Below are 24,796 nucleotides of genomic sequence, written 5' to 3'. Positions count from 1 at the left end.
CTTTCACAGTACACCTATGAGGAAATTCTGAATTAGAGATGGAATAAACGTGTACTTAAGAGAGGTACTTTTGAATAAACAAATGAATGAAAAAAACCCATACTTTTATATATTTTTATTTTTTTCAGAGATTTTATTTATTTGAGAGAGCAAGCGAGAAGCAAGCAAGGCAACAGAGGGAGAGGGACAAGCAGATTCCACGCTGAGCGCACAGTCTAATGAGGGGCTAATTTCATGACCCTGACCTGAGATCACTACCTGAGCCAAAATCAAGAGTCTTGATGCTTGAGCCCCTAGGCACTCTTTGAAAGACATACTATTAACAGTATTTTAAATACTATATATAAAAAAAAAAAATACAGGGGTGCCTGGGTGGCTCAGTGGGTTAAAGCCTCTGCCTTCAGCTCAGGTCATGATCCCATGGTCCTGGGATCAAGCCCTGCGTCGGGCTCTCTGCTCAGCAGGGAGCCTGCTTCCCTTCCTCTCTCTCTGCCTGTTGTTCTGCCTACTTGTGATCTCTCTTTCTCTGTCAAATAAATAATCTTTAAAAAAAAAAAACACCATAATTTAAGTACATTTTAAAGCTAAATAAGATGACAATAATATTGAATTTTCTATTTAAGAAAGAGTTAATCCTTTTAAAATATAATCTCAAAAAAATTTTGAGATTATGTAAAAAAATTTTTTAGAGATACATAACCCAATGCTTACAGATGAGATGAGATGATAACTGGTATTTACTTCAAAAGAATTAAAATTAAAAAAGTGTGGGGGGGGAATAGTTGAAGATTTAAAAGGACTGGCCATGGGCTGATGGCTGTTAGGGCTGGGCATAGGTACACAGGGGTTCATTATACTATTCTAATTTTATGTGTTTGCAATGTTCTATAACAAATTTATTTTTCATTTTTTAAAAAAAATTGTATTTACTTATTTGACAGAGTGAACAAGCAGGCGGAGCGGAGAGGGGGAAGCAGCTTCCTGCTGAGCAAAGAATCTGACATGGAGTTCAAACCCAGGACTCGGGGATCACAACCCAAGCCAAAGGCAGACGCCTAACCAACTGAGCCACCCAGGTGCCTCTATAACAAATTTAAAGACTAAAAATACTCAACAGCGTAACTCCAGGGACGACTTATTAATGCTAAATATGAGAGACAATGACCGTCTGGTTTATGATCTCTTTCCTCAACAGGGTAGAAACTAGCACAATCCCCAGAAACCGGGAGACACTGCGGGGGAGACTTTCAGGTTCACAAAGCCCTGCATCCTCAGTGTAAATGTTTACATTAGTTGATCATTTACAAAAGAAAGTAACAAAATACATACACACAGTTGATAGTTTTAATAGTTTCAAAATACAATTCCTCTGCCCTTGGACCTGTATGATAGAGATGTAGAAAGAAGTATCTATCTCCTTCTTTGACCTCAGTGCTTGATAAATGATGGTACTTAACAGTTATAAACCTTAATTCCTCTCCTCTGGAGGGTCAAATGAGTTCCTCAGTTTTAGCAATGGTGATAAAATGGCAAAAGACAAGAACGAAAGATAAAATAATTAAATATTTAAAGGCCGAAATACTCAACTTTGAAACAGGCTCAGTAAGTGCACCCAGACATTTATTTCCGCTGTGCTGATGAACTCCATTAAAAATAACCATTTTGGTGTTTAAAAAAAAAAAAAAAAAAAATCTATCTTCTACTGCTCATCTCTCTTTTCTAAAAAACTCAAAACACATCAGTGAGTCTTTGAAGAAAAGAAGGGTAAATATTCAGGGAGTAATTTAAGTAAATAACCTTATATATAAATAGCAAGTGTAATTAGGTAAAAATCTGAGAAAAGAAATAACTTGTTTAATTCAAAGGACATGTTTGAAAATAAAGGAGACAGAAGACCTAGACAGAAAACACAACAGAAAATCATGAAAAGGAACAAAGAAAGGATCTAAGAGAAATCAGCAACTCGTGGTCATTTATTTACTCACGGATCGTTTTAAGATTTTATTTATTTATTTGACAGAGAGAGATCACAAGTAGGCAAAGAGAGAGAGAGAGAGAGAGAGAGGAAGAAGCAGGCTCCCTGCTGAGCAGAGAGCCCGATGCAGGACTCAATCCCAGGACCCCAAAATCACAACCCAAGCCAAATGCAAAGGCCCAACCCGCTGAGCCACCCAGGCACCCCACCAACCTCTTTTATTCTATTCCCTATCTTCCTCTCTTGGGTTTCCTAATGCCAGCCTAGGCTCCCTGCAACTCTTTACTGTCAATTACATAGGCATCTGGGATGCACTGTATCACTGCTATCCAATATGGTAGCCGCTGGCCACACGGGGTTATCATGAACTTGAAATGTGGCTGGTCTGAACTGAAATGTGCTGCAAGTATAAAATATGCTTTTGAACACAGAATAAAAAAAAATCCTAACTTTATATTGGTAACACATAGAAAGTATAGTATTTTCGAATATTAGGTTAAATAAAATATATTATTGAAAATAATGTTTTAAAGAAACTTGACGTGGCTATTAAAAAAGTAAAAATACGTATGTGCCTCACATTTACATTTTGACTGGACAGTGCTGCTTCAGATGCTTTATCACAACCCATTATTCCTCATGCTCATCTGGCCTTAATGACACGCTAAGGGTTGACCCATGGGATAAATTATTTCTATGCACTAACGCACTTCCACAGAGCTTCTCAGCTTCTCCTAGGAAAAACAGTAAAAACAGACTTACCAATATACTCTTCAAGATCTATGAAACCATCAGCATTCTTATCTATATCCTCCATTGTTTCCTAGACAGAAGAGGAGACAAAATAAGTATCTGGATGAGATTTAGGCAATAACTTATCATTCATTAAAGCATAAACATATATGTTTATGTGTGGGTATGGTTAGACCACAGGAAACTGCCATTTCCCAGCTAAAAAATGGTAAAACATCACTTATTTTTTATGCTTCAACCCAAAATAACTATGAATCTTCTTGGGAAACACTGGTACCGTTTAAAAATGACTATCCCACTAAGCCCATGATGATGTGGAATAGCCCGAGTCATGCTGAAGTCATTCTAACAGGAGATGTGACCAGTATGTCTATAACTATAGTCTATATTTTATGTTTATAAAACTATAAAGTCTGTAGTTTGTTTTATTGGTAACTGCCTTCTGTGAGAATTCTTCAATATTACTGTTATTAGTGTCTGATCACTGGTTATGGGACATTTTTAAAAACAGGATATTTGGTTGCTGGGGGTAGGGGGTAGAGAGAGGGTGGTGGGGTTATGGACATTCAGGAAGGTATGTGCTATGAAGTGTGTAAACCTGGCGATTCACAGACCTGTACTCCTGGGGCTAATAATACATTATGTGTTAATTAAAAAACAAACAAACAAAAAACCCCAGGATTTTCTTGGGGCACTGGCTGACTCAGTCAGTACTGCATGTGATTCTTGATCTCAGGGTGGTGAGTTCAAGCCTGACACTGGGGCTTAGAGCTTGCTTAAAAATAAATGCAAGTCATTCTTTCAGATACAGAGTAAAGAATAAAGAGAAAAACAGTATAAGCAACAAAAAGAAGAACTGGGTTTCCTTTGAGAATCACTACTCTCCACCAACCTGTACTACTATATCTTTCATGTAGTCATACTCCTCAGGGTGCAGGAAAGCTGTGAATTCCTCCTTTGTGGCAATGAGGTCTCCATCCTTATCTGCCATTTTAAATCTCCGCTCATCTCTAACCATCATCTGTTTATAGTTAAATCCATCATCAGGGTCTGGATCATCTAGAAAACAAAACGTTTAGGTCAAATCATAAGACTGCCACAAAACATGAAAATGTGTGGACTGAGGAATCAATTTACAAGAAAGATAAATCAAGCAATGAAGAAATAACCCGACTACACAGGTAAAATTGTAACAGTATGAAAGCATTCAGTTTTGGTAGTCAAAGTCAGGTGCAAATTGAATGTAAATGTTTGCCATTCCAATGGAACCCTGGCTCCTTGGCTATGTAACCTACTATGTGACACTTTGCTACTTTTGGTGTTAAGGTTACTAGAAGGTTCAAGCTTTCTGGTTATATCTGAGAGACAGTGGTTCTAAAGTCATACTATTTCAGTTTCAATCCTAAACTACCATCTTCTAGCTGTGTGACTGTGGGCAAGTAACTAAAGTGTGCTTCAATCTACTCATCTGTAAAATGATAACAGCAGTGCCTGCTGCTCAGGACTATTAGGAGGTGTGCGTGAGCGAAAAGATCTAAGTGCTCAGAATAGTGCCTAGCTTATAGTTGGCTCTGAGTAAGTGTTAGCTATTGCTATTTTTATTGAACATTAGGCTCCCACTGAGAAGCTAGATATCAAAGACCTCCTATCTCATATTAAGACCACTTTGATTCAAATCAACAGAATATTATCCTCTGAAGGTCACACTTTAGTTTTTTCAGCCAACTCAGAGATCTACCATGAGTTGTAAGTACTGCTTGCCAACACCCCCCCCCCCCGCATTTCTGTAAGATTATAGAATGCAAAACTAATCCAGAGTTATAGAAAATAGGTCAGGGGTTACCCAGGGATAGGGAGAACTATAAAGGGACACGAAGAAACTTTTTGGGTGATGGCTATATTCATTTATCTTGATTGTAGTGATGGGTCCATTGGTATATACCTATGACAAAATTCATCAATTGTACATTTTAATTATGTGCAGTGTATTATTTGTCAATTATACCTCAATAAAGCCATAACAAAAAATAAACATTAGATTACAACCAAATTGAAGCTGGACCTAAACATCTGTTTGCTGAACTACAGAAGCAGTAGTTATTTAGACTCTATAAGAATCTAGAAGAATGAAACTCAGTTTAAGCTAAAAAAAATGTTAGGAAGGAGTTATCTGTAGGAAAAACAAAACAAACAAGCAAAAAACCCCTTTCAATCTGCTGTGTGGACCAAAAGGAAACATGTGAAGACATTATGAAATGTAAAAGACATCACATTAAACCTAAGAACCAATCTTTCCTACAACATACTGATCAAATAAAAAAAGATATAACACTAGTTTTATAAAAAGACCCACAGGACCCCTTTAACAATTAACATCACACTGCTGATTGCTGATACTGTCGTTCAATCTTTCCATACATTACGCACAGTTTAGAAAACAAAAACAAACTACTGCTATACTTTGAGAGTTGGGCAGTTTGAAGCTTCATTCTTTGTCAAGTGTCAAAATTCAGTAAGATGGCTTATTGAATCATGAGTATCTGTGATAGTCAAAACTGTAACAGGTTGAAGATGGAGAATTAAAGGAAAATATACAACTCTTTAAAGATACTAAGTCATCTCTTCTAAACAAATGAAGTTTCAGTACTAACTACGTAACAAAAATAAGAATAGAAGAGATGCCTGGGTGTCTGACCCTAGCGTCCTGGGATCAAGCCCTACATCGGGCTCCCTGCTCATCGAGAAGCCTGCTTCTCTCCCACTCCCCCCTGCAGTCTCTCCCTGTCAAATAAACAAAACCTTAAATAAAAAAGGTAATAGAAGACAACTTATACATTAAGACTAGATTCTTAACAAAGAGCCCTCTTCTCTGCTTAGGGTAAAACATGGTGACTGCAATCATGCATATACAGAAGGATGAAGAAGGAAGATAAAAACTTGACTTTTAATAACTAAACTCCTGTGTTTGCTGTCATTGCTTGGAGTGCCAGATCTATCCTAAGTACGTTTTCTGTGCTATCCAGCCAGTATCATTTGGGGCAGGCTCTTGATCTAGTTTTGGTACAGCCAGAATGGATCTCGGTATTTTTAAATTTTTAATTGTGGCAGAGACAGAGTTAACCTTCCTTTTGTGGAAAGCAGATTCATTAAGACAGATTTTAGTTAAAAGCTACGATGATTTATGCCTGAACTCAAAAACTGAATCAAGAATATACTCACAAAAAGCCCCTCAGCACTTCTGTAAATCGCCTCATTACCTCAGCACGAACCATCTACATGCCTTGAGGGAAAGATGTCTTATAAAGATACAGCTTCTCTAGCAAGTGCTTCAGCATACGCAGTCTCAGTAGAAATACCCATTACATTGAATCATTTGACCTATCCACAACAGAGCTCTCAGCAGATTTCTACGCACATAATCATACAAAGAGTTTAAGATTCATTCTGGATAGCAAGTGAGTGCCTACGTAGGTCTGAATGGAGATTTATTAACACACCATTTTGTTTAGATCACCAATAGCCTACCCTTCACTCTATTTTTATAAGTCCAAATAACTCAGGAGGGTGTTGGCTTTCAGCCAGAAAGCAAGAAGCACGGGGTGCCTCTCCATCTGCACTGACTTTTAATATACATGTTCTTAATTGGGTGAAAGGTATGTTTGGTTCTTGGCTAAGTGTCAAGCATGAAGAGAGATTGCCACTTTAGTCTTAGGAATGAGAACAAACCCAACACAGAAATAAAAGTTTCTTCACTAGAAATGCATGCAGTCCTGTAACTAACACAGACAGCTGGCTATCCAGTGGGGGAAACAGACTTATTATACACTCACTGCTTGTTAATCAGTGGTGGAGAATGCCTGCTTTAACCCACAAATTTGCCTAACTTCCAGGATAAAAATGCAAGAAGTAACATTTATACATTCCCATCTCAAATTGTAACCAAGTACAGGAATCTCACTAAAAAAACATCCTAAGTCATCAACTCAGTAAGATTGCCACCTAGCATTCAGCAACAGGCAAATGTAATAAGAAAAAGAAAATTACGAACAGGTGGCCCAAGCACATAAGCTACCAAATAAACAGAAAGCAATCAAAGTCACATTTATTTGCCTTGAAGCATTTGCGTAGCAAGCTGATAAACTCATGTGCCAGAGAAAACAAATGGGAAATTTTCATTTCTAAACTTTGGTTGGCAGACATACTAAAATAAAGGAGTTAAATTTTATCAAGGGGAAGCTATTATATTTGATATTTATTTTATTAAGGAAAGACAGTCATTTTTCTATTCCCATGAGTTACAAAGGAATCTAATTTGGTTTGAATTTCAGGTCCAATACTTTAAAAAAAAGTATTTATATTTACATATTATTTATATATGATATATTATATATTAAAATATATATTTATATATTATTTTTTAAAATTCAATTTATTAATATATAGAGTATTATTACTTTCAGGGGTAGAAATTAGTGATTTATCAGTTGCATATAATACCCATCAGGTCCAATACTTTAGTGTGACTATGTCAAGAGACATCTCAGTCTCTTGCTTTTGCATTATTGAAACAATGCAGCCTTTTAGACGAGATCTACTCCAGCAATGGTCTCTGAGGGATCACAAAAAGAAAATTTGGTAAAATAATATTATCTGGAATGCTAAAGATATAGAAGATGCCAGACCTTAGAAAACCAAAATTAAATAAAATACTTAATATACACATTGAAAGTTAATAAGATAAAGGGAAATCAGTTCAGCATTGGACTATTTAAAATAAGCACTTTCCTTCACTGTGTGACCCATTTGTTTCTTTGACTCAAGACCATGGTCTCTATCAGGCTGACATCTTGCCCCTTACCCAGGTAAGTGCCATAAGTCACGTTTCTGTACTCATCCCAGGAGATTAAGCCGTCTTGATTCATATCAAACTCGTGCCATTGGTTTTCAACATTGTCATATATGTATTTCTTCTGGGCGTGCTTAATCCAGGATTTCAGCTCCCCCTCCGTCACAAACCCATCTTTATCCACGTCTATTTTATCTACAATCATTCTACAAGACAAAACAGTTACGTTTCAAGGTGCCAGCTCCATAAGGCTTTTTCCCCCAGATAGCAGGGACCTACCTAAAACGTAGCCGTAGGTGGCATTTTTATACTCCTCCCAGGAAACGAGGCCGTCCTCATTGAGGTCATGCCCCTTCCACTGTCGCTCTACATCCTCGTATATCCAGCGCTTTTGTGCAAATTTAATCCAGTCTTTGAGTTCATCCACAGTGACAAACCCGTCCTTGTCGCCATCTATTTTACTTACAATCTTTCTGTAGAAAATGCAGAGAAATCCAGCAAGAGGTTAAAAGGACACAAGGCTCCCTCTAGACTTAAGCCAGGTGTGTGCTGTAACCAGAGGTGTTGGCCAGGGCTAAAGCATGGACATTAAAAAAAGTCTCCAAAAAAACCTTCCAGACAGGCAACTGCAAGTATTTCTCTTAAGTGACCTGTCACTGGTCTGAAATGAGCTCTCCAGATAAGGCAAGCACAGTCCACGGCTGGTGCACTTATATCCAAAAGCAAACCCAGTCTCATCCCTTTAGGGGTAGGTTACTGTCAGCCAACAGTCAGAACTCAGGAGTGACTATCCATTCCTATCTGCATTATCCATTCTTTGCATCAAAAAACATGCAAATCTTGATGTTTTTCTTTACTGCTTTTAGAAGAATCTCAACTTCTTGATAAATAATCACAACCACTGATATGGTTTTCTAAAAATTCAAAAATTTAAACCAGACTTTAAAAAATCCAGTTGCTTTTTAAAAAAAGGTTAACACTTTTGTTAAAAATATAAAGATGCAAAGATAGTTCTGGGATCACTTCAAGTTAAGATTTAAAAACAGAAGCCAAAAACCCAACACACACACACACCCAAAACAGAGGGGAAAAAAGTCCACAAAGTTACACAAAGACAGAAGGACTGATGTATGTTTATTCTAAAAAACAACTAGCAGCTAATTATACATTATGTTGAATTTTCACATATAACCACAAAGACAGAGAACTCTGAGGAAACGATGTGATAAGAAAGTCTGCCCCAAAATACACGAGCTTAGGAGAATGTTAATAAGCTGAGAGGGTGAGGATACAGATGATAAAGCAAAACTACAAAGCTAAAGAATCAATATACTTCACCCTTCATGAGCTTTTCTTCCAGGCTTGCCATCTCAAGTTTAATTAAGAATTTTGAAATGTGTGCATGACATATAAGCCTCTAAGGATGCAACCACTCATTTATAGAGGCGCAGACAACCTATGTAGTGTCACCCAATTAAGTGGCCCAGTTTGGAATGGGAACTTCAAAACATCCAAGAGATGTGAAATCTTGGCATACTCCTATGCTCTACTATTTGCAGGATTGAAAAAGACTGTCACTTGGTAGCAAATAATGTCTTTTCCCACTCTGCATTCATTTCATGAATACTGGAAAATGATTAAAATCACAGAGTACTACTGACACTATGAAAAAAGATTCATCTTGATATTGGTATGTTGTTAGCCTTCACCATCTAGTCCTTAAACTCTGTAATTTTTCTTCAGGGAATGTGTAATCTAGCTTTTGCTCTAAAATGTTAATAGAAAAGGTAAAGTAGTAAGAAACTCTCTCTTAGGCACAAGACAAAAAAAAAAAAAAATTTTTTTCCCAACTTCAACCCTGGAGAGTTTAAAAAAGTATTAACACATTAAGTTATACCAGTACACTATACACCTCTGCATTATCTACAAATGAATTCAGTTTATATCCAAATGGTATTACTGACTACCAATAGCGCCACTGTACCATTAAGAAAAGGGTAAGGTATCAGAATGCCTCCCATTCTCAAATGAAAATTTTAAACTATTATAAATGGCCTAAAGAGAAGGTTCATTCAGATAAAGAGGCATATGACTGCTCAAGATGGGCGTCTGTTAACAAAGCTGGCTGAACTCCACTCTCTTCCCACAGACGTATCTCAAATGCTTTAACCCAGAGGTTGGCAAACTTTTTCTGGAAAGGGGTAGATAGTAAATGTTTCTTATTTTGTCAGCCACATATGGTTCATCACATATCTCTATATTTTAATAACCATTTAAAAATATAAAAGCCAGGCGCCTGGGTGGCTCAGTTGGTTGGCCACTGCCTTTGGCTCAGGTCATGATCCTGGAGTCGGGATTGAGTCCTGCATCGGGCTCCCAGCTCCACGGGGAGTCTGCTTCTCTCTCTGACCTTCTCCCCTATCATGCTCTCTCTTACTCTCTCAAATAAATAAGTAAAATCTTAAATACATAAATATAAATATATATGTATATATATATATATGCACGCCATTCTTATCTTGCTGGCCATCAAGCCTGTAGGCAGCTGTAAAAGTACAGTATAAGTGAGGATATCCTATTTTAGGCACTAAGCTCTAAACTCTGATCTTTTAAAACCTGTGCAAATTTATAAAAGCTAATGGAGTTTTTCTCCTGTGACACTGAAGGAACCTACAGATGTAGTTATGATGCCACCAAATAAGCATTTATTTCAGGATAGACATAATGTACTTAGTGGACCTCATGTTATTTCTAAGAAGTAATACATGCCTCTACATTTCAAGAATCAAAAAGCAAATCCTTTGGGTTTTTTGTTTTGTTTTAATGAACCCAAGTAAGTAAGCTCCAGGAAGATGCATAATATTCCCGAAATTTTTAGCATGCAAAATTTTATATATATTCATATGTGTACTTTTCTGAGGTACTCCTTTGCTTTCCTTAGACTCTTAAAGGGCCTGGCCTGTGATCTAAAGAAGGATGAGGAACTGCTCTAGTTCATTTCTGAAGCAAATATGCCAAGGATGAAAACTTTTGAGTATTAAGGGCCACCACCTCAAAACAAATAAACCTCATTTGAAGGACGCATAAATGAAAATTAAGTACACTTAAGACTCCTTTGGATGGCAGAAGGAGAATACACACATAAGGAAAAATATTCTATCTGTCAACATTCTTAAGAAAAAGGGGAAACTCTATTAAACAAAATGTTTTTAAATATTACTGAAGATTTAAAAATAATGGTGAATTTCCACAACTATATATGTTAACAATGATCATCTCTCCTAATCACCTGCCTTCTACACAGGTGGAAGCAGGCAGCTGGGGGGTGGGGAATCTGTTGTCCCCACCTCTGGTGTGTAGTTACCTAACAAAACAATGTTTAGAAATGCCACAATGAACAGGTTTAAAAAAAAAAAAAAAAAAAAAAAAGTTCATCTGGAATCCTTACTTCCAATAAACATTATTTCTCATTATCTCCAAAATTTAGAAGCAAATACTATTCACTCATACATTTTATGAAAAGCATTGTCTTAACCATCTTATTCTAATCAAATATAGAGTCTGCTCATGTGCTGACATTTTGCTATTTACTAGTGACAAAAAGGAACATTCTCTCCACTGAAAACTGCTAGCAGAGCTCCACTACCTACATACAGCCAGAACATACTGACTGACACAAAGGCTAAATGCCTTTCATTATTTAAGAGTAATTCTGTGAATAGCCATGTGCAGACCCAAATGTGGGTTAGACATGCACATTAGTATAGGTAAGACATGAAGACTGAGGATACCCTCATGCATCCGTATTTTTAGCCCAAATGTTAGCAGAGTTATAAAATTAAAATTAAAAGTGAGCATGGTCTCTTAGTTAGAAAAGCAACCTAACAGAAGACCGACTCCTTAATGTATTTGTTTTTCCTATTTTCAAATGTTTGTAGTTTCTCATTCTACATAGCAAAAATCTTTTGAGTATTTCTGTCAGTGTTTAAGAATAAAATAGTGTATCCTTTAGTTTGCAGATAATCCAATAAAAGGATAAAATAAATTTATTCTGAAGTATCACCCAAAACAAACTGTTATGTCTTTTTAAAAACAAACAAACAAACAAACATTTATTTGTTGTTTCATTTATTTTTTAAAAAAACATTTATTTATTTGGCGAGAGAGAAAGTACAAGCAGCGTGAGCGGCAGGCAGAGGGAGAAACAGGCTCCATGCTGAGTAGGGAGCCCGATGTGGGACTCGATCCTAGGACCCTGGGATCACGACCTGAGCCGAAGGCAGACACTCAACCAACTGGGTCATCCAGGTGTCCCTCTATAACATCTTCTACTCACAGTCCTATCCAGGATGGCAAAATACTTTTGGAAATTCTTACATAATACAACTTTCCAAACAAATCTCTTAAATATAGTTCAGAAAGTTACACCAATGGTGCTCATTAAGGAGAAAATGTTCACTAATAACGCATTTCCTCGAAAAGGAAGGGTTTGGACGAGCCAAAAGAAAAAAAAAAAAAGACATTCTTAGATCCTCAGAAATAATCAATTGGGATTCCACCAAATCAACTCACTAGGTTAAAAGACGCCTGCTGAGAGCCACAGAACCCAACTATGGCCCACCTGTTATTAAAACAGCAACACAGGGGCACCTAGGTGGTTCAGTTGCTTGAGTGACTGCCTTTGGCTCGGGTCATGATCCTAGAGTTCTGGGATCAAGCCCCAAGTCAGGCTCCCTGCTCAGCAGGGGAGTCTGCTTCTCCCTTTCCCCCTGCTCATGCTCACTCTCTCTCACTCTCTCTCTTTCAAATAAATAAAATCTTAAAAAAAAAAAAAAAGGCAACTCACACTCAACATTAAGACTGTTACTTTATTGGGGTGCCTGGGTGGCTCAGTGGGTTGGGTCACTGCCTTCGGCTCAGGTCATGATCTCAGGGTCCTGAGATCGAGTCCCGCATCAGGCTCTTTGCTCAGCAGGGAGCCTGCTTCCCTCTTTCTCTCTCTCTGCCTGCCTCTCTGTCTACTTGTGATCTCTCTCTCTCTGTCAAATAAATAAATAAAATCTTAAAAAAAAAAAAAAAGACTGTTACTTATTATAATCTTCTAAAAGGCTCTTGTTTTTAATTAAGCAAATATCTGAGAATGAAAACAAAGAGGGTGAAGGATATTCTCAGAAATCACAAACTATAGAAATTAGCCCAGGGGTCTCATTTGCAGTTTATTTTCCACTCAAAGGCTTGGCTTGAGGAACAATCAATAGGTCACAGATCATTTTTAAAAATTAAAACTATCAGGGATAAGAGGCCCCCCATGTAATGTTCCTTTGGAAATAAGATGCATTTCAATTTGGGTGTGGTAGCATTTGGTACTTTTAAGAAAAATGACTTTGCTTTGTAGAATGAGGTAAAACTGTTAGTGGAGATATTTATGAAAGCAAGCAATTAATTAAATTTTTGTGGTAGCAATTCTGTGGTTAGCTTTCAGAAAATGTAGTTCAAAACAGTCCTACTGGGTGGCCAAGCCAGAAGAAAAAAAAAGAATGAGCCGATTTGTAATGAAATGTAATTACTTTAGCCCCCTGAGAGCTGGTGCCTTACCCAAGCCTTTCCTTGCTCTCTTCAGGTGTCAGCTGATCAAAGGTCTTCGCTTCTTCGGCACCCAGGAAGGCATCATGGTCATAATCAAAACTCTGAGCATCATTATGAACTTTGTCGCTGAGCTGAGGCTCATGGTGTACACGGTCCTTTTTTTCTGTGGGCTTGCTCAAGGCAAAGGCTGTGCACAGGGACAGGCACATAAGAAACTGTCGCAGGTCCATGATAATTAGATCTTAAAGAAAAACAAAGGTTAGTTAATTCAGGAAACAGTGTGCTCTATAATCAAATAAGAAATTAAAAGCTCATATCCACTTATTAATCTGATATTATCCCAAATATTATTACTTAATCCAAAAAATAAGAATGGTAGACTATCACTTTCTAATATTATGGTGAGGAATTTTCACCAGTTTCCTTCACATGATTGGAAGCTGACAAAGAATCAGTTAAAATATCCACCCTGTAAGTAGGCTCCCTTTTAAAACACATTAATCTTCTTGCCCAAGTTCTTACTCCTAAAAGCGAAAAGACCAACTTTATTTAAATTCAGACCTACTGACTACAAAAAACTTTACTTTGTGTACTATATCAGGGATCTGGTCTTTAAAACTGGCTGGTTATTAGGATCACCTAAGAAGCTTTAAAAAAATTCCCCCATTCAATTAGAATTTCTGAAGTTGAATGCATGCACCTGAAGTTGTAAATGTTTCTCAGGTGGTAATAGTGATAATTAGATCAGGAACCACAAACTATTTGAGCAGATTCTTTGTCCTATATATAGCAACAAGTTGTCTCCCATATCCATGGTCAACTTCAAACCACCTTCAGAGATCAAACCATTCAAATGTGACGGAGAGCACTGCTTCGGCATTCCTTATACTGTGTTTCCCCGACTTTCCCCGGCATGAGGATGCTTGGAGTACTGTTCAAAGCACAGACAGACCCCAGGTCCTACTCCATACCTTCAGAATATTGGCAGTCACAGCTGAGTCTAATGAACAAGCACAAGGCTTGGACACTTTACCAAAAAATACTGACCAAAAAATCGCAGAGAGGGTGCAGAATAGTAACTTGTTTAGCATACTTTACAGATGCCCCACAGTATTGTCTATAGACAGTAGGTCTTAGAGAAAAAAACTATCAAATTAAAAATAAAGAGCAAAGATTTCCCCAACTTTCATATTTTAACTAATCTTTCACCAGTAGAACATGGATTCTGAATGCCTTCCCCCCCGCAGGGAGTCAGTTTTTGTAAATTCAGAAAATCTCTTACTCATTTCCACTTGTAACCAATGGCTCCCTTACTGGATAGGCAGGTAGTTATTAGGCATGAGGCTTGTTTGTGGGTTTGTGTCCCCCCAAAAGATATATATATATCCTGAAGTCCTAACGGGCCAGTACGCATGAATGTGACCTTAGGGGCATCTGGGTGGCTCAGTCGTCAAGCGTCTGCCTTTGGCTCAGGTCATGATCCCAGGGTTCTGGAATCGAGTCCCATATTGGGCTCCCTACTCAGTGGGAGCCTGCTTCTCCCTCTCTTGCTCCCCCTGCTTGTGCTCTGTCAAATAAATAATATCTTAATTATCAGATAAATAAAATCTTAAAAAAAAAACCAGGATCTTTGCAGATGTAATTAAGTTAAACTGAGGTCATTTTGGATTACAGGGTGGGCTCTAATCCAATGACTGATACCCTTATAAAAGGAGGGAAATTTAGACAGTCACACAGAGAAAAGAATGCCAATAAAAAGCACCTGACCTTTTATGAATGGCGGATTAGAATGATGCATCCGCAAGTCAAGGAATGTCAAGGATTCCTGGCAACCCCAGAGGCTAGGAAGAGGGAAGGAAGGATCTTCCCCAAGGGCCTTCAGACAGAGCATGGCTCAGCCAACACCTTGATTTCTAACTTCTAGCCTCTAGAACTATGAGAGAATAATAAGCATCTGACCTTTTAAGCCACCCAGTTTGTGCTAATTTGTTACAGCAGCCCTAGGAAACTAGTAAATGGCTCAGAGGACCACTGCATCACATGAAAGGTAAATGCATTAATTACTTTACCCTAATTTGAAGATTATGCTAGCCAGATTTCTACTTCCCTAGGGATGTCACTAATGGAATCATCTAGTCCAAGGGCTCACAATTTATATGTGAATATTTTTAAAAACGTGAAAATTCTTTCAGCAGAACTTCTAACTTAGTGGTTCTGAATCTAAAATGTACCCTAGAATTACCCAAAGACTTTTAAGAAAATATGATCACTAAGTCCCACCCCTATTAATATTTTTAAAAGGCAGCCAGGCTGTGAACCACTATTTTAACTAACCTCTCAAATAGCCAAAGTAATATCTTAAGAAATTTGACCTGAGGGATGCCAGGGTGGCTCAGTCAGTTAAGCATCCCAGGGTTCTGGGACGGAGTCCTGCATTGGGCTCCCCGCTCAACATGGAGTCTGTTTGTCCCTCTCTCTCTGTCCCTCCCCCTGCTCATGTTCTCCTTCTCTCTCAAATAAATAAAATCTTAAAAAAATAATAATAAAGCCACAATCATACAAACACCCTATCTTGTTTCTTCCTGATTAAGAATTATTTCTCGGGACGCCTGGGTGGCTCAGTTGGTTGGACGACTGCCTTCGGCTCAGGTCATGATCCTGGAGTCCTGGGATTGAGTCCCGCATCGGGCTCTCAGCTCCACGGGGTGTTGCTTCTCTCTCTGACCTTCTCCTTGCTCATGCTCTGTCTCACTTTCTCTCTTTCAAATAAATAAATATTAAAAAAAAAAAAAAAAAAAAGAATTATTTCTCTTAGGGGTGCCTGGGTAACTCAGTTTGTTAAGTGCCTACCTTTGGCTCAGGTCAGGCTCCATTTCTGCTTGTGCTCTCTCTCTTGACAAATAAGTAAGAAAAAGCTTGGAAAAAAAAATCTGACCTGAAAATATACTTAATATGAATAAACTCCATATATCTGATCCTGCCTGAAAGTACTGGGAGCTAGAATGAATTGTTCCAGGGGATAAAGAAATTAAGTATGCCAACAGATTAGACATATTTCAGTGTATGTTTTTCTTGTAATCCACAAATAGTAAAGGAAGTTACATTGCATTACCTTGGATTTATAGAGTCCTTTGGATTCAGTAAACTAAAGAAATGCTTACAACAACTAATGGTGAGCATGTTACATTAATATTCCTTAAAAGTTGGAAGAAAGCAAACAGAGAAATAGGTTTAATCCCAACACAACCTAGAGAGATGATTATACAAAAGCACAACCTGAGGCTTCCATGAATAACTTTCAGGCTGCAAAGCACATAAGGACACTGTACTCCATACCTGGGAAAGCAGTGTAGTGGGGAAGGGGGAGAAGGTCCTGAAATGGCAGAGGAGTCATCAACAGACTGTAGAAAATATTCTATGTAAATAGGACAGCATGAGTAAGTCAAACACAAACACCTCTAAGGAGATGACAGGAAGCAGTCACTCCTGGGATGCCCATTCTCAAAAAAATACTCTTACTGGATGGTTGGTAAGACTGACGAAAACCCGTAAGAAACAATGACCATGAGACTGCTAGGGAAATGGGAAGAAGGTGGGACTTTTCTTAAGCTGTTCACACCAATGTCAGAACTCAGCTATGCTTCTGAAACTTTATCAGTATTCTGTTTCATGCTATCCCATCAAAACGCCCAAATATGTATACAAGACACTTGCACAAATATATTCCATAATGAACGTTTATAATGATAAAAAAGAAAAGGAAAACAAACTAAACCAGAGAACTAGTAAATACATATTAAATCTATATTATGGGAAACTACAGGAAGGTAGAAGGTGGATCTATTTACGCTGCAATGGAGAATTCATGAAGACATGTTAAGCGAACAAAAGAGCAATTTGCAAAACAATGTTAAAATTTATGTAAAAAGAGAAACCAAACAACCTCTGAGGTTGTTTTTATTTGTATAAAATAGAAGACATGTGCAAAATTGGCGTGGAAGAATAAACATCTATATGAAAAGGGCTGTAACCCCCAGTTTCAAGGGAGAAGAGATGGGTGGGGTGGTGAGGCTTGTGTGGAGTGGACTTTAATATTGTACTCTGTTGTCTATATTTGGTAAATGAATACATACTGTGTACCACCTCTGTATATTACTTTTTAAATATTATTAAAACTCTTTTCAATACTAGTTGCAAAGAAAACATTTTCAAGCTATTTCTCCAGACTAAAAAACGAGACTGAAGAAAAATCACATACCTTGGGGGCGCCTGGGTCGCTCAGTGGGTTAAAGCCTCTGCCTTCAGCTCAGGTCATGATCCCAGTGTCCTGGGATCGAGCCCCACATCGGGCTCTCTGCTCAGCAGGGAGCCTGCATCCCCCCCCCCCAGCCTGCCTCTCTGCCTACTTGTGATCTCCGTCTGTCAAATAAATAAAATCTTTACTCCCCGCCCCCAAGATTTTATTTATTTGAGACAGAAAGAGAATGAGAGAGAGAGAGAGAGCATGAGTGGAGAAAGGTCAGAGGGAGAAGCAGACTCTCTGCCTAGCAGGGAGCCCGGTGTGGGACTCGATCCCGGGACTTCAGGATCATGACCTGAGCCAAAGGCAGTCGCTTAACCAACTGAGTCACCCAGGGACCCTCACATATCTATTCCTAAGATATAAACTTTATTTTTCTTTAAGATTTTTTTTTTTAAATTTAACAGAGAGAGAGAGAGAGATTACAAGTAGGTGGAGAGGCAGGCAGTGAGAAAGGGGGGGAGAAGCTGGCTCTCTGCTGAGCAGAGAGCCTGATGCAGGGGTCAATCCCACGACCCTGAGATCATGACCTGAGCTGAAGGCAGAGGCTTAACCCACTGAGCCACCCAGGCGCCCCTTAAGACATAAACTTTTTAAAGTAAAACATGCTGCTCTAGAATAACTCTTTAGCTTGCCCTTCAATAAATCAAATGATCAATCAAATCAGCGAACAGAAGAAAATTAAAAGATTTAATGGCTCTCTTAAATGCCAAAATGAGTATGCCTTTATTTTAGGGCAAAATAAAACTTCCATCTCGAACTACAAACAATTCTCTAGACCAATAAAACTCTTTAAGGACAAGAAAGAACTCTGTTATTTTCCACAATAAATATCTATTTTGTGATACATCCAAACAGTATCTGTATGTTAGCGGTTTAAAAAATCAAGTAAAATCAAGTCACTGCAACAGAAGACTTTCTTTATGCCTATTAATAAGGAAACTTCACATTTAGGAAAATTTTATATATAATTATTTACATCCTCAGAATAAAATGCCCTAACAATTCTTGCATAATTCCATGACAACCCCTGCAAACCCCAAATGTTACAATAGGAATAAATGCCAAAGCCCATTACCAAGGCTGGAAAAGATACTGTACAAAGTTCTGATACATGTAACATACAGAAATTAACAGTAGCTCGCTGATTTAGAGGCAAAACTACATTTAAGTTTGAAGCTTAACATCTTGATAACAAGGATAAGAGAATTCAAGAGTAAAAGAGCTTCTGCTTTTTTATTTTTTAAAGATTTTATTTATTTATTTGACAGAGAGAGATCACAAGTAGGCAGAGAGGCAGGCAGAGAGAGGGGAAGGGAAGCAGGCCCCCTGCTGAGCAGAAAGCCCTATGCGGGACTCCATCCCAGGACCCTGAGATCATAACCTGAGCCCAAGAGCTTCTACTTTATCATCTATCCATCCCTTTCCCTTTCTCTTTCCATTAACCTTCCAATCCCATGCCTCTAAAGGCTCCTTTCCCTATTCTTTTTTTTTTTTTAAGATTTTATTTATTTAACAGACAAAGATCACAAGTAGGCAGAGAGGCAGGCAGAGAGAGAGGAGGAAGCAGGCTCCCCGCCGAGCAGAAAGCCCGCACTATCTACTGCCACCCTGAAATCTTTTTTTTTTTTTTAAGATTTTATTTATTTGTCAGAGAGAAAAGAGAGAGAGAGAGAGAGAGACAGAGCAGAAGTAGGGAGAGCTAGCTACAGGCAGAACAGGCAGAGGAGGCAGAGGGAGAAGCAGACTCCCCACCAAGCAAGGAGCCTGATGAGGGACTTGATCCGAGGATCAAGTCAACCGCTTAACCGACTGAGCCACCCAGACATCCCCGGAAATCTAGCTTTCCATCTACCACTGATGAACCTACTTAAAAAGGTCACAAGGACTGCGTGATGGACAAAGCCAATGGTCCTAATTTCATCTCTCTGCAGTGGAAAATGAAAAACCCTGCGTTTTAAATAACTTCTAAAAATAAATAAATGAATAACTTCTAAAAAATATACACTCTTTGTACCCACATATAGTATACCGACTCCTGACTATCAGAAACTTTCGCACAGGCCTCTTGTTCTATGACTATAGACACTTAAAAAAAAAAAAGACTATACTAGATTTATCTAAATCCATACAGTACATAAAAATTTTCAAGTAGAAACAAAGGATATCCCCCAAGACAAAGGTTATTTTATATGGGAAGATGTGAGAACAGTATAAAACAACTTTTCACACAAGGTATTTGAGAACCATGTTAGTGCAGTTATTTCTGAAGCATCTCTATCTTTTCAAACTGAAACCAAATGATGGAAGACTAAATGGCCCTTCTCTTTCTCCTTCCCTCTTCATCACAGCTACACATCAATGGAAAACAGGATATCAGGAAAACAGAAATACTTAGTTGCATGAACTTTTATCATGTGATCTAGAAGGTAAATCAATGGCTGTAGAAAAAGCATCTCCCCATCTCCTATTTCTCAAATGACCTCTAAGTTTCTCTTTCCAAAATTCTGTCTCTCCTTCGCCAAGGGTAACATCTAATTTTTTTTCTCAAAAAAAAAAAAAAAAAAAAAATTTTAGGGGCGCTTGGGTGGCTCAGTCGTTTAAGTGTCTGCCTTCTGCTCAGATCATGATCCCAGGGTCCTGGAATTGAGCCCCATGTTGGGCTCCCTGCTCACTGGAAAGTCTGTTTCTCTCTCTCCCTCTGTCCCTCCCCTGGATCCTGCATGTGCGCTCTCTCTAAAATAAAATAAATAGAATCTTTGAAAAAAACTCTAGACCTGTAGTGTTCAGGATAATAGCTATGAATCACATGCAGCTGCTAAGCACTTGAACTGTGGCTGGTGTAAATTAAGCTGTGATCAAATGTTACACTTTACAAAGAAAAATGGCATTCTGTATGTACTGGATTAAATTATTAAAATCAATTTAATCTGTTTAACAATTTCAGGTGAAACTATATTCATGTGACATGTACTATATTTCTATTAGATAATGCCATATTAGAGACATAAATTAAACAGAACAGGAAAGATATCACGTAACTATCATCCTTTTGAAATATCTCACCAATAATGGTCTTCCACAGTTACTTTCATGGACTGCTCCAGTTAATTTATAAGGAGAAAAGATTAACAGCACAAGCCTAAATTTCTTTCAATAACAAAGACTAGCCTTAAGAATGAATTTATTTTATCCATTCAAAAATTTCCTTGAGGGGCGCCTGGGTGGCTCAGTGGGTTAAGCCGCTGCCTTCAGCTCAGGTCATGATCTCAGAGACCTGGGATCGAGTCCCACATCGGGCTCTCTGCTCGGCAGTGAGCCTGCTTCCTCCTCTCTCTCTCTCTCTCTGCCTGCCTGCCTCTCTGCCTACTTGTGATCTCTCTGTGTCAAATAAATAAATAAAATCTTTAAAAAAAAAAAAAATTTCCTTGAAAGCTCTAAATTCTTGCCATATCCCTCCCTTTGTTCCCAGTCATTGGTCACAGAACACTGAAATTGTTCCAGGAAAATTCAGATGTCTGGATTAAATACAACTTCTCAAGAACATCAGCATTGAGTGATCCCACAGGTATTTTGGTTGACCAAAGACCCATTGCTCAAAGTTAACAAGTGGGAGAAATGGGTGTGGTAGTAAAATTCCAGTTCTCTGAGCTGGATAATCAGCGCAAAAAAAAAAAAAAAAAAAAAAAAAAGGCAATCCTCTATAATGAAGCACAAACAGGATCTCACTCCCTAAGTGTCTACATCATCTTGGGTTGGGGGAATAGCCTAACAGCAGTGTAAATGTACTAAGGCTGTTATGAATGTTATGAAATATAGAAATTAAAGCTATCTGTTTATTTGACATTCCTCACTTACAATTTTAGTGCAAGCACCACAATGGATTATCACATCCAAGGAATAATGTCATCCTTTGTGATCCGGTAAAAGTCATAATGAGAAACCATTTGTTCAATATTTCTCTAGTGACAAAGCAAATTTACATCAGATCATGAACACATTCTAATTAAATTATTTGTGGTACTGAGAACACACATTTATATGACAGCTGAGAATACAAAAACTGCAAAATTTGCCTAAAGAAGAGCTTTGAGAATGACAAACCATTACTCAGGTTTCCTTAGTTTTATAACCAAAGCAGCTCAGTATAAACTTTCAAATTTTCTCGTTACAGAGTGAAAACATTAAGAAAAAAGTTCTAAAAACTCTGGGAGAAAAAAGTTTCCTTTGAGGCTGATGAAACTTTAACACATAATTAATGGCCATAGGAATGCCTTGCAAAATGCAGAGATAGGAGTTTTGTTTTCTGGTTGCAATGCTGCAGTGCATGCTTAACACACAAAAAGTCCTTGAGAATTTGGTATTTATTTTAGCTCAAACTCCCTTTGGTGCCAAATGTCTATAAATTTTAAAGTCCTAAATGAAAAGACATATCTACGACAATTACCATCTGGAAGTAATCCGTACGCATTCCTTTCAACTTTTATAAAACTTGTTTGTACCACTCCACAATAATGATCATAGGGTACTTTAAGTTGTCTCCTTAGCTCCCCTATAGACACTACATTTTTAAAAGGCAGGACTCTCAGCTATTACAAATTAGTATCTTTCTACAGTTCCTAATACAATGTCTTGCATTTTTTATATACCAATATATTTTACTGGATTAGTTGGACAGTACTTGGCAGCAAAGCAGTTCCTGCCTGCTCTCCAACCCCCAATTCCCCTTACTGGAACTGGCTATCAGGCAGCAACAGGCAAAGTGTTATTTCAGCTGTTTTAACTCTAATACATAAATTACAACACCAACCAACACCCTTATTTAAGAGTTCACAAAGGATCTAGGATGTTACAGCCTACCATCTCCAGTGGCTATCCCTGGCTACACCTCTGTCCTTCTAACACCCCAACATACCCACGTTATAGTAAATTTGTGTTAATATCAGTTACCTATCTCCTGTACTAGTGTAGCATATAGAAAATGCCACAAATACATATCATGTGACACATCATTAAATGAACAAAGCCAACAATTATATTGAGAGTTATCAATAGGAGTTGATGTCAAAGCTGCAACCAAGTACCATCCACTTAGGCATGCCCAATTCACCTTTATCAGTTCATGGTCCTCCTATTGCAATCCCCCCCCCCCCAAAAAAATCCTACTGGAGACCCCTGAATCACTGTAAAACTCAGATTAGGCCTAGGCAACTCATCCTCTACCCGCAAATACAATTTACAGGTTTGCACTATAATACTTAAATTCTTCAGCGATGGCCATTGTTACCTGGTTAACTAAATTCAAGGGATGAGGTCAGACATGTATTTGTCTTGTGTATTCCACTCTCAGGCAAAAAATAAATTTATCAGAGATGACACGTCCTCTACTTCGCAACTACTAAGCCGTATTAGAAGCAACCTTATTCCCAATTCATTAACGTTGACTTTATGGTACATGCCACCAGGAAGTGATCGCAATTCAATTCTCAGAGACATTACTCTGGGAATCTATACAATCAGGAATTGAGATCCTACAACTTTAGTAGGAAACTTTTGCCGCGGTGCAAAAGCTGCTTTCAAAACTACCGACCACCTAACAATGCTCTTAATCAGGGCAGCTGTTGGAAATTAACTTTACTTCTCCACACAGCATGCCAAAAATGAGAACTAAGATCTACACAGCTAAAAGCAACAAAAAAGGTAAAATACAATTCCCTACTAAAGCTTTAAAAATTATTTCCCGTCGCTGACAGAAGTATGCAGCCAAACATGGAAGCTCGAAGCAGTCAGCTTTTCTTTAAAATTGTATCAAAGTTTTTTTTTTTTTTAAAGATTTTATTTATTTATTTGACAGAGAGAGATCACAAGTAAACAGAGAGGCAGGCAGAGAGAGAGACAGGGAAGCAGGCTCCCTGCTGAGCAGAGAGCCCGATGTGGGACTCGATCCCAGGACCCTGAGATCATGACCTGAACTGAAGGCAGCAGCTTAACCCACTGAGCCACCCAGGCGCCCCAAAATTGTATCAAAGTTTTTTGTGTTTGTTTTAATCACACAGTGTCTTCCGACTTTCTCCCCTCCCCCCGCCCCGTTTTTACACCCTCAAAGTCAGCGAACACGACTTTCCTGGCAGACGCACCCTCCTCTCGGGATGTGGCCTTGGGGCAGCGCTGGAGGACACAGGTAGGCCGGCTGGTGGGAGGTGGCAGAGAACTGTTACAATAACACTACCCCACCGCTCTCCGCCCTTCTGTAGGCAAACAGGAGAGACTCGGTGAGAGACGCGGCCCAGGCGCGGACGTGGCGAGCCAGGCACAAAACAGTACCCCCCAGAACGCAAAACCCGGAGCCGGAGTTCCCCGAGACCCAGGCCCCTTCCCAGCGCTCGCAGGAGGGCGAGCAGCGGCCTCCAACTCAGACGGCGCGCGGAGGGCCCCGGGGTCGCAAGCAGGCTCAGGGCCCGTACCCCGCGCTAGCAGAAACAAGGGCCCCGAACGAAGGGGACCTATGCCGCGTCGCGAGCGAGGGCCGAGGACAAAAAGAAAGCGATAAAGGACGAGGCTGCAGAAGAACCGAGGGCCGCTGTACCTACCTTTCCTCGTAGCGCCCACAGCCCACGGTCCCGCGGCCGCTGCTCACCCACCGGCTCAGCTCACGCGCGCAAGCACCGCCCAACCGGAAGCAGCTCCGCGCCCCGCTCCCATCCGCCTCGCCGGCAGCCTTCTGACCAATCATCAACGAACCCGCCGCTGACGTGCAGCATTCCCGGACATCCATTGGCTCTACAGTCGCGTAACCGGGATTGGCTGGAAAGCGCCACGTCCCCGCGAGCGCGCCGAGTGCGTGGACCGGATTCCCGCCCAACCCGGGTTCCCGGCCCTGTGGGGATGGCGGGTCCCAGCCCCTTACTCCGGGTGGCGTGTGCGCGCTGCTGTCTGGCGGCCACGCCCCGGTTCACAGCGCGTGACTCGGCCTCCACACGGCTTTTTGGATTAGCCTTGTAGTTATCTTCAAGCCCACAAGCACGCCGGGCCGAATTAATTCGACTCTATCAGTCGCCAATTGTATTAACAATCCCAATTTATTTCCCGTCATTGATACCGCCCTGATGTAGCCTACGAGAGGCTCTTCACTCGTTGGCTCCAGTGTAACTTTCAGCTTTATCTCCTACCAGTCCCTGCCACTTGGCTTTTGCTCTGGCCACCACCTCTCGTTGTTTCCTAACAACCCGCCCTTTCACATCTCTTTGATCTGTATTTGATTTGATCTGTCTTTATCAAGTGATCTCCTCTGCCAGGACTAAGTACGTTTTTCTGATTTTCTGCCTAATGAATGCCA

General features: G+C 39.3%; 1 protein-coding gene across 2 annotated transcripts in view; it reads right to left on the bottom strand.

Annotated features, from left to right (window-relative positions):
- The window catches only part of CALU (calumenin), a 30,787-nt gene extending 6,615 nt beyond the window's left edge, over positions 1–24,172 (bottom strand). Inside the window, exons 1-5 of one of the 2 annotated variants that reach the window (XM_059171802.1) lie at positions 24,051–24,172; positions 13,170–13,401; positions 7,854–8,047; positions 3,621–3,787; positions 2,738–2,798 (exon numbers count right to left, since the gene is read on the bottom strand). In XM_059171802.1, coding sequence (XP_059027785.1) covers positions 2,738–2,798; positions 3,621–3,787; positions 7,854–8,047; positions 13,170–13,390 — 643 coding nt within the window. In that variant the 5' untranslated portion in view covers positions 13,391–13,401; positions 24,051–24,172. Of the gene's footprint in view, positions 1–2,737; positions 2,799–3,620; positions 3,788–7,586; positions 7,781–7,853; positions 8,048–13,169; positions 13,402–24,050 lie in introns of both variants that reach the window. The other variant, XM_059171803.1, reaches the window with a different exon arrangement.
- Between the last annotated feature and the right edge of the window lie 624 nt (positions 24,173–24,796).

The sequence above is a fragment of the Mustela lutreola genome, chromosome 4, assembly GCF_030435805.1.
Source record: "Mustela lutreola isolate mMusLut2 chromosome 4, mMusLut2.pri, whole genome shotgun sequence".
Lineage (NCBI taxonomy): Eukaryota > Metazoa > Chordata > Mammalia > Carnivora > Mustelidae > Mustela > Mustela lutreola.
The sequence above is the reverse complement of the archived record's forward strand: the minus strand, read 5'-3'. Positions and strand labels throughout refer to the sequence as shown.